The sequence below is a fragment of the Maylandia zebra genome, linkage group LG6, assembly GCF_041146795.1.
Source record: "Maylandia zebra isolate NMK-2024a linkage group LG6, Mzebra_GT3a, whole genome shotgun sequence".
Classification (NCBI taxonomy): Eukaryota; Metazoa; Chordata; class Actinopteri; order Cichliformes; family Cichlidae; genus Maylandia; species Maylandia zebra.
This window is the reverse complement of record NC_135172.1, coordinates 24,592,805-24,609,620: the sequence shown is the minus strand read 5'-3', so window position 1 is coordinate 24,609,620 and position 16,816 is coordinate 24,592,805. Positions and strand designations below refer to the sequence as shown.

The 16,816-nt window shown below is 39.3% G+C and overlaps 1 protein-coding gene across 1 annotated transcript; it reads left to right on the top strand.

Annotated features, from left to right (window-relative positions):
• The first annotated feature begins 10,062 nt into the window (after positions 1-10,062).
• cdk2ap2 (cyclin dependent kinase 2 associated protein 2) lies at positions 10,063-16,654 on the top strand. The gene is made up of 5 exons (XM_004549553.5): positions 10,063-10,207; positions 11,479-11,634; positions 11,914-12,005; positions 14,308-14,428; positions 15,883-16,654. The coding sequence occupies exons 2-5, from the start codon at positions 11,580-11,582 to the stop codon at positions 15,948-15,950; spliced, it is 336 nt and encodes a 111-aa protein (XP_004549610.1). The 5' UTR covers positions 10,063-10,207; positions 11,479-11,579; the 3' UTR covers positions 15,951-16,654.
• The last annotated feature ends 162 nt before the right edge of the window (positions 16,655-16,816 follow it).

The window sequence follows — 16,816 nt, the reverse complement described above, 5'->3', positions numbered from 1 at the left end:
AAACTCAGAAGGGTTAAATTATATTGATTTTGTACCTAAGACAAAAAGTAAATTTATAAATTTAAACATTTATGTTCTTCGATCAGTCCCTTCTTGTTTTAAACAATTCAGGGAGAGAAGAGTAAAAACACACACATAGTATACAGAATTAAATAGGGAAAAGGTTTTTTTTTTTGCTGTTGTTTGTTTTTGACTATATTTCTTGAAAATCAAATATTCAGTATAAGCACCAACCTTAGGAGCTCAAACAAAATCAAATTCAAAAATCAGCCTTATTCAGTCCTTCTTAAGGCTGCCTTCAAAAGTCCCTGCTGACTCGTGTTAAAATGCACCAATTTAAAGAAATAAACCTTTCATCTAAAGATGGTCGCTAAAAGTGTAGACAGCGATTGCTATTTCCGCTTTTATTTGACCTCCATGAGACTGATGAGAAAAATCTGGTCCTGGCACATAAGTGCTACAGTACCTGTTCACCTGTGCACAAAAATAATGAAAGCAAGTGAATTTAACTAGAAAGCAACAGTCCATTCTATGTTGTTAGCATCTCAAATTCATCAGAAAAGCTGAACCCTTCAAAGAGCGCAAAATGTGGTTGAAAGACTTCTGAGGCTTTCAGCATCTCCATGGCGACAACCTGTGTGAGACTAAGCATGTGAAGCTGGAAACGGGCAGAAACCACACAGATGTGTCATGCATAGAGCTCACAGCATATACTGGCTGCTAATAGTTTTAATTTCCTCTTGAACACATTTTCTTTGAGGGGAGCACATTTTCTCGTAACTGTCTAAAAATCTGAATTTTAAATCGTTTAAAATATCTACAGCACATCAGCAGTAACGAGCATTCTGACTGGTTTACCAGCATTAGAAGCCCAGCTCCATGCATTAAAAAAAAAGACTTACTTCTTACTAGCAACAGTGCCGCACTTATGGACACTCTCGAATCCTGCTAAGGCATTTTGGCAGTTGGTTTTTTTTGTTTGTTTTTTGTTTTTTGCTAAATGGAAAAGTGCATTCCCGCTGACCATTTTTAAGCACAGCAAGAGATATCAGTACACAAAGACGTGCTGTTTGAACAGTGATATTTCCAGTGTTGGGACTAACGCGTTATTAAGTACATTATTAAATACAGTCCAGCCCTGTGTGCAGCTCATCTGCAGTCTGGTGTTACCTACATCTTCCTATTCGGAAGGCTGAATTTCCGAGTTCTGAGTACAATCAAAATCACCACGACTGCAGTTTTTGTGTTGGATGTAAAAAGCGCACATGACGCTGTGACGTAGGCTAGAATCATGGCAGCAGTCAATGACGGTCCAGGTGTGGGATTTCTCTCGTGGAAATATGCACATTATTTTTCCTTTCTATTGGTAGGTGGCACAGTGCACTTGTGGCAAGTAAGCAAGCTAGAAGACTGGCAAAGTTATGGAAGCAGCACATTAACAAGAGAATTCTGAGTAAAACCAAAGTTACTTTCCCTAGTAACTAGTTACTTTGAAAGTAACGAGTAACTTGAAGTAACTGAGTTACTTTTGATGGAACTAGTAATGTAACTAAGTTTCTAATTTAAAGTAACTTACCCAACACTGGATATTTCTGATGGCTGCACATGCCACTGTGAGACTAATGGAGGTAATGGAGCACTTTGCATGTACCTGCTTATTCTTACGCAGCCAACAAAAAGCATATGCATACAGCACCACTTCACACACAAAATCTAAAAATGTTTTCAGCTTGCTAGAATAATAATTTAATGGAATTCATAGCCAAATAAAGCTCACTTTCCTGTGCAATGCTTTAAGGCTCTACTATTTAGAACACAGTTTGTCACCTCCAGATTGAATTATATGATACAGACAAAGATCAAGTCTGTTCAAGCAGCTAGGGGTTTTTTGTTATCTGGGGTGTTTTTTGGGTGAGATTCACCCTTTATTCAGTGTTTGATGTGAGAATATAATCTTTCAAGCGCAGGTTCTACAAGTGCTTTAGTCGTTTGAAAAAGACATGCTCGACTGGAGTTGGGGGAGATGCAGTTTATGTTAGATGAAAGGCACAGCTGATGAGATGGGGTGAGAATACAACCCTTCTCATCACAAAGGTCAAATGAAAGCACATCAAAATGCCTTATTTTTCCATCGCTATTAAAGTAAACATTTGGCAAGTGATGATAAAGCAGTCGACTCTGTACTGAACAAAAATGCATAAATACACACAATGTACAATGTGCAATGTACTGTTTTAAAATAAGGAGGATTTAAAATGTATAACGTGCTGGCAGAAAATTGCCAGGACATTTTCTGTGTTTTATGGATTTTATTTTTTTACTTTTTTCTTCTTAAAACCAGGTTTAAGCCCTGATCTTGCACATTTTCAAATTACCTGTATATCATTCTGTTTTAGGTTCACTCCATATTTTTCCCCTGGCCATCCACACTGCACCTGCGTGGCTCTATACTGAAGCTGTAACGTTTCTTTCAAAGCCTCTCCCGGAAGTGGCTTAAGCACATTAGCTTAAGTACTGCACACTACTTAATTACAATTTAGAGGCACTTCTGTTTTTTCATTTTGAGAAACTTTAGACTTGAAGATTTGCCAGCGGTATTTTTCTTTGCTTGTTTTTAGCAACAGAAAAATACACAAACAAGTTATGAAATCTGAACCGTAATATTTGATATTTATTTATTTATTTATTTTTAAAGTCTGTTGACTAATCATCTGCTGAAAGACATTTCAGAGTTTTCAGTGTATCCAGGAAATCCAGATAAGGGATATCCAGCTCAAAACTTCCTGTGTCATGTGTTGTTGTTTTTTTAATATGCAACAATTTTTAAAAAGCTAATAAAAGGCTGCGCTTTCATCTGATAATGGCTATGGGATTTCATTTTGGCAAATGCAATCATTCTTTTGCTCTCCAGACAGGCTGTTTATCTGAATGCAATGAAAGCCTGCTAGGACTCTGGCTCTGAATGAAAACCAGGAAGTTTGCAGTACCATAAATCTCTGTATATAATTGTGATGGATGCATGCAACCACACAACTGAGATACTTAGTTACCTGACCTCCGCTCCAGTCCTTCCTGGTTTGGCTGAAAGAGGAGGCTGAGGGTGGAGCTGGTTTAAATGCAGAAGCCAATAAAGTGGACTGGACCATCTATTGTGATCATGCAGGGGGAATGGGGTTCTTCTTGAATGATGGTTAGCTGTTATCTCTTTAGTTTTCACCTTTGGTGTATATAATGGTTTATTCATTTGCTATATAACTGGAGCTGTTTCTCATTTGGGCAGGGCAGTTTGTTGAGTTATGTTTTTGTTAAATGACTTTTGAGTGGCGGTCTGTTAAGTTAACCTCTTTTATGGGCCCACTTGGTTCTTAAAAACTTTATTTTTTGTTATTTTGAATTTTTGTAATCATCTTGTCCTTTTTGGGGGTATAATAAAACCCATTTTTTTGAAGATTACATTTGTGCCTGTGTGTTCCTGGCTGCTTGGATCATGACAATTGGTGGCAGCAGTGGGATACAGCCAGTTTAAAAAAAATACACACACACACAAAAAAGGCACAGTTGTTTTTTTTGGGGGTTTTTTTTTTTTGAGATTTAAGATTAGTTTATTTAATAACCATTTCCACAACAACCAACATTCAGAATTAGCATCATCACAATATTTCATATCAGGATACAATGATAGAATCTGAGACACAAAGGCTATATACACTACACAATTAAAAACCGAATGATGAACCAGATAACTAGTGAATAAGATAATTAGCTAATCAAATTATTCAAAAGACACGTTTGATGCATTACAACAGAATAGAAAATTATTTTCACAAGGCACATTTATTGAACAACAATGGGACTGTCTTGCATGCAAATGACTATTTGCATGAGATAAAAGTTTCAGGGTTTTTTTTTTTTTCTCCCCACTCCTTATCAAACCATGCAGAGAGGAGCAAGGAGTGTGAGAGTAGTCCGAGGAGATGTACCAAGCCAGCAAATGGGCTCAGAAGGACAAGTCGATGCAGAACAGGAGGAGAATGGAGCTTCTGGAGGGGTAGACAGCACTGAGGGCCAAGGTAGGGAGCCAACGATATCGGATCTGATCTCTCTTCTCCATTCACATATGGGCCAGCAGGAGGCCAGAGAGGCTAAACAGAAGGAGGAAAGTGCAAAGCAAGAACAATGTTTTAAAGCACTTCAACACCAGTTTCAGTTGTTACAGGTAGAAGCACAAGCCCGCACTTCTCCAGTGCCTGAAGGTCAGGCAGCTGAATCACCTGATCCAGAATCTCTAGATGATGACATTCTTCCTCAAGCTGGTCTTGGTATATCAGTTACTGGTTCATCAGGTCAGTCCCATTTTCTGGAGCCTAAGTTACAAAAACTCACCAACGAGGATGATATTGAACATTTTTTGATTACCTTCGAACGCATTGCAATGGCCTGTCGGTGGCAGAGACATGATTGGGTTTTTCACCTTGTACCGCTGCTTACGGGCAAAGCAAGAGGTGCATATGTACATATGGATGTTGATGATTTTTTGAATTATGACAAGGTTAAGGCAGCTATTCTTTATAAATATGATATCAATCCTGAGACCTATAGGCAGAGATTTCGATCTCTTGATGTAAACCCTGCAGAAAGCCCTAAAGAGTTGTATGCACGGCTGAAGGAGCTTTATGTAAAATGGGTCCACCCTGAAGATAAAACCATTCAGGACATTGGGGAAATCATCATCCTTGAGCAATATTTACGAATGCTATCTCCTGAGTTGCAGGTGTGGGTAAAAGAGCATAATCCACCCTCTGCTGCAGAGGCTGCAAAGCTGGCGTTAGTATCTTGCCCAAGGATATTTGGCATCCTGGAGGCAGCCTGGGATCGAACCACCGACCTTCTGATTAGTGGTTGACCTGCTCTGCCACCTGAGCTACAGCCACAGTACAATGTTGCTGTTGAGGGGTTTCTGCTGCTCCTGCTGCTGATAGTGCTGGAGGGCAGGGCTGTGTTGATCTGAGACTCTAGACATTAAAAAGTCCATAGGAGAGACGGTAGCTGATTAAACAAGTATCATGAGATATTAACAAAATGCAAAGATTGGTGACAGCGCTTGGAACCATAAGGACACAAAAAACTGTGAGAAATAATTTAGGCTCTGTCTGTGAATCAGTCTGTGTCTCTGAGTTAACTTGTGTTTCTCCTACAGCTCCGGACCGCAACAAATGCGCGTGCTCTTTGTGAGCTCGTTCCCGGCTCGTAACCAGCGCGTTCTGCCGTCAAGGGCGATCATTGGTTAATAGTGATCATGTGACTGATGCAAGCCAGATCCTTTTATTTAGCAAAACTGTGATTAATAGTTAAATATTATTGTTGAGGGGCACAGACAGGACTTCGCACGCACACATTAAAAAAATAATAATAATAATTTAAAAAAAAAAAGTTGCCTCAACAAAAGGGCACTTTGGGCACCCATCAGGAAAGGGGCGGGTGCTCAAGCCGCCCCCCCCCCCCCCCCCCCCCTCTGCACGTGCCTGTCAGAGAGGAAGTGTCATTAAAATGCATGAAATAGCAAGTTAAAGACCCAACGTATAAGACAGAACTCAGATCATTGGTGGCCAATTAATATTTCCTGGGACTGTTGTGGAGGGCAACTCCGATAAGCTTACAAAGAGATAAATTTAACACTGAGCTGAATGAACTTCAGCTTATTGGTGCAGCCTTTCACTACAGTTCGATGTTCACATGTGGCCACTTGGGAAAATCTTTTGCCTGCCTTAGAATTAGATGATCCCCTCTGAGCAGTAGAAAGGTAGCGATATTAAGGAGGAAGAACCCTCATTAGACAGGAAGAGACTTCTGACACAGGCATCAATCCAAAGTGACCAATAGGGAAAAATTGATAAATATGACTGACATTGCTGTCATCAAGCTGCCCAAACTTCTGTTTTGACAGAGCTGGTCATACTTGTTGATGATCAATTAATCAAGTGAATTTGATTATCGGCACCTAGCTGCTACTTATGCACTTACTACCTATGGAAAGAAGTAAACGTGTACTTAGTTTTTAACAGGACTGGATAAAGTATTTTAGACACTTTCTTTTTCATATTCCTGTATATGTAGCCTTAAGAGTTTGCATCCAGATATACTGTAATCTAGACAGCATTTTTTACTCGTGTTGCGTGTTTCAGCAAAACACCTATGATTTGAAAAATATGTCACAGAGGCGCTGCTCAGAAGCTGAACAGTACTGCTTATCAAGCAAGAATGGAAAAACAATTCTCTTTCTTTTCAAAAGAACAGTAAATGATCCTTTCAGTTCTGAAAGGGTTACAGCGTTGTTAAAAGAAGATGAGATGCAGCGCAATGCAACACAATGCTCCCGGCCTTCTGGAAATGTGTTGGTGCCATTAAATTAAAAAATCTGTTCAAAAAATGTTCAAGATGGGCTTTACGTCTACCAACAACTGCTCACACTGCCAAACCAATTCACCGGACAATTATATCCACGCTCTTTGGTTCTGTCCACCAGTTCAGAAGTTTTGGCGCGAGATATGTGAGGACTTATCAAAGTGTCTGAAATGTAACATTCCAACTTCCCCCTTTGTGTGTTTGTTGGGCAGTTTAGATAATGTCACTTCAAAAAAGAATATCGCCCATATGGTTTTCACTGCCCTATGCATAGCCAAGAAAACAGTCCTCATGAACTGGAAAAATAAAAATAATCTTAATTCTAACCAATATAGAAATTATCTATTAGATTACATTAGTCTTGATACAGAAACTGCTCTCCACATGAGATCGATTGCTCTGGGCTCCTTTGATCAGCTCCATCACCTAGAGGGGGTGTGGGGTGTCATAGTTTGGTCCATCAGGGTGTACACCTCACCCCTGGCGTCGTTGCCCACCTCTCAATTTTAAATACACGTAGACATTGAGGGCTAGCAGGAGGGACTATGCGCTTACCTGCTGCTCTCTGGCAGGTAGCTCCATGCCCTCCTGGGTTTTAAATGCACCTTAGAACACACATGCATCCACACTACAATGAGCGGGTAGAGGGAGGTTTGGAGTCTTCTCTCACCCCCGTTCTCTGCGGCCTGCTGGAGCGGGGGGGCTAGGAGGAGGAGTTGGCCGTCCGACTGCGGTCTGGAGTGTGGGGCCTCCCTGCTGCTGCGGAGTCGGGGCGGTCTGCCTCCCCCCACCGCAGGGAAAAGGGTAACACCACCTGGGTCTGGGTGCAGTTCCCCCTCCAGGGGCAAGGGTACCTAGACCCGGTTCGTAGAGTACGCTTGGGGAGTCTGATTGTGTGTACAGCGTCTCTTTATGTTTGTCTCCACGTTGGTTGAGTGTGGAGTAAGTGCATATGAGAGCATGAGGGGGGGAATGGATGTTTGTGTCTGTGTGTGCCTGTATGTCTGTGTCTATATATCAGGTTGGGTATCAGACGCCACCTTTCTGGGGACATCTCAGGCCCTCCAAGGTTTGGAGGCCTATCTCCCCCCACCACCACTTCCCCTGCCAGTGGCGGACTCCCTCAGGTGTCGGTGCGTTGGTGGTGGTGATCACACCCACAAACTACACCCTTTTTGGCTCCTACCTCAAAGCACACTGTGTTCTGTTGATCTTATGTGCTGCACAATAATGTTTAATATTTAGTATTTACTGTCATATTCCCATATATCATTGTGATGCTGTTTATTCTATTACTCTTGTTCTCTTCTGCTTGTTTTCTTTTTTCTTTCTCAACAGGTGATCGATAGATGCATTTTTTTTCTTTTTTTTCCTGCCCATTCTGTTGGTTTTTGTCTTTTGCCCTTCTCCCCCGTCCCTCTTCTCAGCTGTTTCTCTTTCCCTCTTTCTTTCTCCCCTTCTTTCCCCCAGTCAAGTCTGTCCCGTATTCAGCAAGTGAAAATAAAATAAACAATAAAAGGTGAATCAAATGGACCATTACGGCAAGGCTGGGATGGTCAGTTTGGTAAAGTAAATCCGTTGGGCATCTTTCTTTGCCTTTAGACAACAATTCTGATGGCAAAAGAGCCAAACGGGACAGGCAAAAAATAAATAAATAAATAAAAATAAATTAAAAAATCTCTTTCTAAAAGCAAGAAAATACAAGGTTTCAAGTATTTGCAAGTATTTGCAATGTTGTCTTGGTACTTTGTGTTTTCAGATACATTGAATATGTTACTAATTAGCAAATAATTATTGTGTTTTCTATTTACAATTTACACAATGTGCAATCTTTTGTAATGATACTTTAATAATGTCTGTCATTGCAGACAGTAAAGCCTTGCTGCAAATGAGCAAAAATCATTTTCACACTGCAAACAAGTGCATTGTCAAAACAGCAATTAAGATGATAGGTGATTTATTTGGAGCAGGTTAAAGTGATCTCTTTTCCATCCATAAATACATCTCCCACCTGTACCAAAATATAATGATGCAGAAGTGCAAATGGGTCTTTTTGTGCTACAGTGTTTGATTCCAGTACTTCAAAGGGTCATAATGTTACAGCAGGGGCATGATGACATTGCATCTCCACAAAATCATAGTTGTCTGTTCACTCTTTTGGAGCAGATGAGGCTAAATCTGTATGCTAAACTAGAATAGTTCCACCACCTCAGGTAATGTAAATTAAATAAATAACCTGTTGAATTATTATACCTCTTCTAAGGTCCTTGTAGTTTACCTTAGTATTTTGACTTTATACTCCAGCTCCCGTATTTAAGAGGGAATATTTCTCTTTTTTTTTATTCCACCGAGTTTATCTGAGAACTATTACAGCATATTAGGACTTAACATCATCAACATGAAAACTTAACATCATACAGTTATCATAAGCTCAGCTCAGTGTATTTAAACTCGAATGTTGGTACTTTACTACAGCGGTCCCCAACCCCCGGGCCTCGGACCGGTAGCGGTCCATGAGTCGTTTGGTACCGGGCCGCGAGAGTTGAGGCTCAGGTGTGAAATGTATAGTTTTCAGGGTTTTTATCAATTTTCAGCGTTATTTTGTTATCGTTTTTATCGTTTACTTGGTTTTCCTTGGTCTTTTCACGTGTGCTATGAATAAATTTTCTTTTTTTCGGTACCGGTACTAGTTTTATTTTGTTGTATTTATCCGCGACACCTTAAAGACCGGTCCATGAAAATATTGTCGGGCATAAACCGGTCCGTGGCGCAAAAAAAAGGTTGGGGACCGCTGCTTTACTACAGGAAATGTGAGATGAGAGATGAGATAGCCTTTATTTGTCAGTTGCAGGTCTTTTTCCCGAAGATGACCGACCTTGCCGACCGTACATGCAATACACAAACATCACATTGGCAGGTCAGGCTAGGTAGCGAGGAAAAAAAACATCGAAATGTGTAACATGTAAACATGCTGAAGTACTGCAAAAAGGACATCTTTTGTGATCCTATTCTTCTTCTTTGGCTGCTCCATTTAAGGGGTCACTGCAGCGCCTCAACTGCCTCCATCTCACCCTGTCCCTTGCATTCTTCTCTTTCACATCAACCCTCTGATCTTTCCCTTTCTCTCCTTCTACATCCCTTGTCCAGTATATCCATTATCCCTCTGCACATGTCCAGACCTTCTCAGCCTTGACTATCTATCTATCTATCTATCTATCTATCTATCTATCTATCTATCTATCTATCTATCTATCTATCTATCTATCTATCTATCTATCTATGCCCTCGCATGAATTGTAATTACCTATGTAATAAAGTATTAATGGGAACAATTTTTTATCATGAGTAAAGCATTCAATCAAGTTACGCAAATATATATTTAAATTTAAAATGTGGGAGTGAAAACAGAAAAATGAAGGTACATCAAGGGGTAAAATGTTCCCATTTCATATTAACTATTCAGACATGTTTCAAAGTCTAAAAGTTCTTCTAGACTTTATAATTATTATGTAAATGGGAAAGAATTTCTCTCCTAAATATCGTAATGTATTTATCTATAACTATATCTGCCATTTGTTTCAGCGTTCGTATTTTCATTTTCCCTACGTATGACGCGGGTTTGGCGCGGTAGTAGTTTCTGGCGACGAAAACATTTAGGACATATGTCACATGTAAACCGACCAATCAAATCGCTGTAAAGATTAAAAAAAAAAAGAAAAAACAGCCCCCTCGTCTGCGCAGACTCAGTCACTGAGGAAGAGTCAGAGCTCGCGTCCCACAGAGGATTTCACGTCTCCCTAAAAAGGTACAAAATTGCCACTTTTTTGTATCGTTTCAGGTGTCATCGGTGGTCACAAGTTTAGTTTAACGCTATTAATAGTCGCTGTCTGTATTAGAATGTAAACGGTAAGCCTGTTTGGTTGGGGTTTACTTATGTTTTTGTGGTAACCGGCAAAAGCAAGCTAATCCGGCTAACGTTACCAAGTAGTAGTTAGCTTGGCAGCTTTATGTAAATGCTAACGTCAGCTTTTGTTTCATTGAGCACCTCTGGGCTCCCCTCGTGCGACTTTGAGTGACCACATTCACACTCACCCAGCCTATGAAAAGCTTCATTAGAGGCGGCTTAAAACACAAAACAAGTACAGTTCACAGGTTGACACATTCAGTGTAGTCTGATATTAAGCTATGGTTCTCTGCAGTCAGAGTACCATTGACAGATTAGGGAACTTGTATTGTAATTACGATGTTTTTGCTGCAAATTGTTAAATTAGAGTCCAGCGGACTCTTAGATGACCTGTGAAAGCTCATTTGGTTGAACACGAGCATGGGTATGTTTTTAATGGCACTTGTTGTTTTGTGACTGAATGGGAAGATTTAATGTACTTTCCCATACAGTGCAAGTTACTATCATGGGTCAGCTAAAATCATTGAAATCCACCTGGTCCCCTGTGAATGAGTTAACTTTTTTTTTTTAAATTTTCACAATAACTTTGCTATAATTAATGGGGCAGTATAAGGTTTAATATTTATATATATATATAGAGGACATGGGGATGGGTAGAAATGTTATGCTTTATGTACAAAACAAGTGCTCTGCGAATGTCTGATCAGAAGTAAATGTGACTACAGCATAATGATCTTTTCTGAATTCAAGCCTGTTAATTTTTGCCATAAAGTTCAAATGTTAAAGTTGAACCTAAGAAAAGGCGTCATTTTAGCACAGAGTATAAAATGTCCGCAGTGAGGACCTTGGTTTCCTGTCGGTTTTCTCATCTCTCTGCTGCAAAAGCAACCTGAATGAGAAACGTTTCCACTGACAGGTCATAAATTTTGTTGTGTAATGTGTGACCTAAGGCAAACGTGCTCCGTTTTTACATAAAAAATGCTTGTGTTGCTCCCAAACACATCCAGGCTGACAAGTCTTGCTACTGCTGTTAAAGAAAGGTCAATTGTGCTCATTTCCTCTCCGACTTTTGTTGATGGTGATTCCTGATTATTCTGATTCACAGCTTCCTTTGCTTCCTTCTATTCATGGATTGAATTGCATTTGTGTTTCTGTGTATCTTTATGCATTAGCTCTTAGGAGCTCATCATCACCTGTAAAGCTGTATAAGTATCGGGTTGACGGGACTGAAGGAAGCGGCACGTCGTACGGGGAGCTGCCTGCTGAAATCGCCATGAGTTACAAACCCATTGCTCCTGCACCATCTGGCTCCAACCACACTCCACCAGGTACTTTAGGACCAGCTTTAATGTTGTGCAGTGCCGTTATTAGCATGTTGTCAGTTTCCTGTGGTGTGTATGTATAAAACAGTTCACACTGTGACTATGTTCAACAGTCCCATTGCCTTCATAAACCAGTGCTGCCCCACACAATATTTTATCAGTCATTAACAATACAGCATAATAGTATTATTAAACTATTTTTTAAGATTTTACATTTGAAACAAAATTGCTTGTGTTTTAGGTTCAGCCTTTAATGTGTTCTATCTCTTCTCTCCTTCTGGCCAGGGTCTTCTGTGCCCTCTCCCTCTCTTCCATCGTCGTCCAACTTCAGGCCAGCCTTCAGTGACTTTGGCCCGCCCTCCATGGGCTTTGTTCAGGTACAACAACAATTTAATTGCTCTGATACTTGAATACAGACTGCTTTAGTAAAGAGTTGTCATGTTTTTACTGAAGCATAGGTCACCAAACATGGATTTTCAACCACTCTGATTATGTCAATACTGGACCTTAACTGAGTAAATAAATTAAAAAAAAAAAACAACTTGTGTATTCACATACTTTTCACACTCATGTCCCAGCCTGGGGTTTGATTAAATTCACCTCTTTACTGTTACTGAATTATTTCTGAAAGGCGTGATAAAATCTGCTTTATTTGAAGCTGCACAGAAGTTTGTTTTTGTTCCCATACATCCAGCAAAAAGTGAAGCATTAGGAGTTAAACAGTTAAGTTTAAGTAAGTTAAGTTAAAGCATTACAACATACAAGAAGATACTATAGAAATGTCTATCAGTAAAGTCACCCTCTAAGGTAGTAGAAAAAAATGTGCCTTTCTGCACTACTTATTAGTGCTATATTGATTAAGTACAGTAAATATTGTTGGCAGTGGAAGGCGGTCACGGTTTGACTGAAGCATGTTTCATTAGCATAAATTGAAACCACTGAAGGGAACTTGATTTCAAAAGAGTTCTGAGAGGACATGGGAGCAGTTACATTATTGTTAGATGAGACAGTGAATACTTGAACACTACAATACTACATCATTGCAGTATTATAATTATTTCATCATTGTTACACAATGTTCCCTCTAAGCTGCGCGCGTGCGCAATTGCGCACAGCTGGCACAGTCTCTGTGCAGAAAAAATCTGCATTGCGCACAAAAAAAATCCTTACCTGAATTGAAATTAAAGTAAATACGTTAACAATTCTGTTTTATAGTGTTAGTCAGTGAGTGACTGGCTGCTCCCCTATGGGATTAGAACGATGCCACCTTATCCCATAGTCCAGCCAATGATGCGATTCACATTCGTATATACGCAGCTAATCAACGTCGTTGACAGGCTATGACAGCATCCTTCTGTGCCGACACTGGTGTTTTAGCCAGCAAAGCGGCGTGGCTGATGTGGAGTGAAGCCACATTAATGACAACGTGTACAACCATTGGAGATGTGAGCAGGACAGACGGGAAAAAGTCTGGACTTTATACCACTTTTTAAATTGTGTTGATAGGTCATGTGAAACCAGAGTTGTGATAAAAAAAGAAATATACAATGTTTGGTTTTCTTTCTTCCTTCCTGAAACAGTAAAAACAGCGTTTTATAAGGAAAACGCTCGAACGCAATCTCCGCCTGTTAGCAAAGACAAAACCAAAACACCCCCACTCTTTCCTATTGGTCGAAAAATGTACCATGTCGAGCAATCAAAACATGGCATTTAGTTGTAAAGAAACGGGAGGAAGTTTTAGAAGTTACGGCGGTTTTGAGATGTGAGTGATTTGGGACATTTAGCGCAAATCTTGTGTAGTTAGTGTGTAGTGTATTCAATAGTTTTGTTGTGTGTGTCAGAACTAAATGTTACAGGTGTTACAGGAGTGATGCATCTCCTGTTGTCAGGCCTGCAGGTATCAGGCTTTTGATGTTCTCCTTTATCATAGTGGACAGAAATTATTTTCTTGGTGGCACAAATAATTTGTGTGGCATCAGATTTGATGCAGAACACCTGATTGTTCTGTAAATAGTGTGAAATGTTTGTTTAAAAAAAACCTTTTAGGTAAACAGCTGCAAAAAACTTTGTTGTTTGCAAAACTCAGTTACTTTTTTGAAGAAGTAACTATATAATTAATTGCCCAGCATTGGTCTTTATATACTGTATTTTGCAGACAGAGAGTTACAGGACTCTCACCCAGACCACAGACTCAGACTCATAATACAAGTCAGAGCTTTATAAAAAAAATAAAGTTGTGTTTTCAAAATTGGAGTTCAAGTTATTTGTACTTCCAATAGTGTTAACATACTACACAGGTCATGAACAAGATTTCTTTTAAATTTTCATTGTAAGTGGGCTAAAGCAGTTAATTAAAAGTAGTCTAACATAAATGTAAATGCTGTAATTTGATTATTTTAATAAACCATGTAACTTGGATGGATTCGATGCTGGCGTGATCACAGTGCACAAGTCTGCTGTTGCTCACAGTGGTCCAAGGGTCCGCTCAGGGAGTTTGTGTGTTCGCTCAGACACATGAAAAATTACAGGGAACATTGTTGTTACATCTGCTGTAAAAAGCAAACATATTTTTCATGTCATTCTACAAAAAAAGAAAAAAAATCTACATTTTTTCATTCATGTCTGGTGTGTATGTGGAACTGTGACATGACTAACGTTTTTTACTACTTTCCCAAACAGCCTGTGAAAGTGTCCCAAGGGTCCACCTACAGTGAGCTCCTGTCTGTCATTGAGGAGATGAGCCGTGAGATCAGGCCCACGTACGCAGGGAGCAAGAGCGCTATGGAGAGGCTAAAGAGAGGTATGTTTTAGTAGTCAAAAGTGCATGTCAGTAGGATTCAGATCATTGTTGTTGTTGTTTGGGGGGTGGGGTGAAGTTTTTTGTTTTTTTTAATGCATCTATTATGCAAATGGTATCAGAGGAAGACTGGTGAACTGTTCACTTGCCTTAGCTCTTTGGTGAATGTGGATTTCACACAGCTTATTCTGAAAATGCTTATTTACTAGCTGCAGTAACAGTGCTCTGTTATTATCCTTTTATATAAAGAAAATTGTCTCTGACTCCAGCTGAAGACTTAAAGCCCAATAAACACATTTATAAGAAATTTGCCAGGTAAAGCCCCCCATGACAGCTGGAAGTTATCACAGTCAGTTATCCACTAAGACACATTTGTCAAAGTGTGGGGCACAGTGAAGAATTTAGTGAAACTGAGTTGCATACATGCATTTAAAAGATAAGGTTTGTCACATGACTGTGCAGTCCTGTGAAACTATAAGTACACTCTATTATTTGGTAGCTTGTGTACATTTAGCAGCAATAACTAAAAATAAGTTCTCATTTTCTGTATGGCTGAGTTTCATATCTTTGGAGTAATGATCCCACTCTTCTTTACAAAGCTGCTTCAGTTCATTGAAGTTTGCAGGGATTTGTTCTGTACCTCCACCACTCTGATAGTTCAAGACAGATGTTTGTGCTGATATGCTGTGTTTGATTTGTGTTGTGCTGTGCATTACCCAGAATATCTCCACTTTAGTCTTGTGTGTCCAAAATGCATCATTCCAGAAGTCTTGTGTATCCACAGTATCTACACCTCCTTTGGTCTTATTGTAGAACAGGATCAGTTGTGCTTTTTTTCCCTTCTCTGGTATTTTCATCCACCATTTTGTTGAGTCCAGATTTGTGCATCACAAACTAAGAAGATCTTTAGGCCATACTCGACGGGCTTGTTTGGATTATATTGTAAAAATCTGAACCTTCCCGTGAATGGCACAAGCGTTTGTCTACAGTGACACAATCACTGGGGATAAACTGTGTGTTAGTTCTTGTTGTGTAAAATAACCTAAGTGGTTGCACTCTTTGTGGTCCACAAAAATATATTCCTGACACTCACACTTTGTAAGAATATAGGGTAATTCCATAGGAAACAAATGCAGGAAGTTTGGGGTAAAAACACAAAAACTAGAATTTTATTAAAAGTATAAAAGGAAAGTTAAAATTTTAAATGGCATGATAACCAAAAAGTGTTTTTGAGGTATAGCTGGAATATGAAATGACAGCAACTTTTCACTAATTAGGTAAGAAAACAACATTAGCGGGTCTTCTTTGAAATACTTTTATGGGTTAAATCAACTCAGTTTTCTTGGTTAATGAGAGACCTCTAACTTGGCAGTAATGACTGTTGCGTTTGTTGTATTTGAGGTTTTTTTAAATTTCTTTATTTTTTTGTAAACTTGCCTTGTGTTTGTGTCATACAGGTATAATCCATGCCCGTGCACTGGTCAGGGAGTGTCTTGCAGAGACGGAGAGAAGCGCCCGCACATAACCTTTTGGACAAATCCCTCCACCTGGCACTGTTTTTCCTGTGACACCTGCCCACATCGTGATCCCCATTCGATGTTTTATAACCTTTTTTTTTTTGTTTGTTATTATAAATTAAATCCTTCCTCTTTCCACTGGCTTTTTAGAGGTGCATTATGCCCCCTTGTATCTGTTCACAGCATTTCCCCCTCGCCCATTTTGGTAAAGACAAACTTTCTGCAACTCGTTGGGCGTACGCAAACAGAAAATTTTATATCTATTTTAAAAATGTGGGGAATTTCAGCACATTTTTAGGTCAAGCTGGGGATATCAAAGTGGATGGGAATGTTTATATTTGTTCAACAATGGGATTTGACCAAGAAAGTTGACTTTTTTAAAAGATGTCCCCACTGCACCAGTGCTCCTGTGTCGATTTTGAACATCCAGTTTTCAACCCATGAGCATTTTCTGTTATTCTGTACATCTTGAATATCCTCCTGTTCCTTTCACCCTTGTTTTGTTTTCCATATTTTGTAAACACACATCGGATGTTTCTCATTCCCAAGAACTCTGTATATCTCATGTCAGTTTGTTAGTATGGAAATTTTGTAAACCAGATTTTTGAGATTCGGTATGTATAAATAAAAAAAAAAATCACAAAAAAACTGTAAAATGCTTTTTAGGTTTTTAAGATGTTACAGTAGGTTTTATCAAACAAATGTGACTCAACATCTTTGAATGGAGTGTTTTTTGTTTTTATAAAAGTAGTTGAAATGTTTATTGACCTTGGAAATAGTGTTTTGACAACATACTTGGCAGATTTATTTCTTTATTTTTAGGAAATTAAACTCAACGGCCTTAATCTAGAAAACGTTTAAAGAGCAAGGACAG

Coding starts and splice junctions, on each gene's coding strand:
- cdk2ap2 (XM_004549553.5), top strand. CDS start 11,580: ATGAGTTACAAACCCATTGCTCCTGCACCATCTGGCTCCAACCACACT. Junction 12,006..14,307: donor CCTCCATGGGCTTTGTTCAG/GTACAACAACAA, acceptor TTTCCCAAACAG/CCTGTGAAAGTGTCCCAAGG. Junction 14,429..15,882: donor TATGGAGAGGCTAAAGAGAG/GTATGTTTTAGT, acceptor TGTGTCATACAG/GTATAATCCATGCCCGTGCA.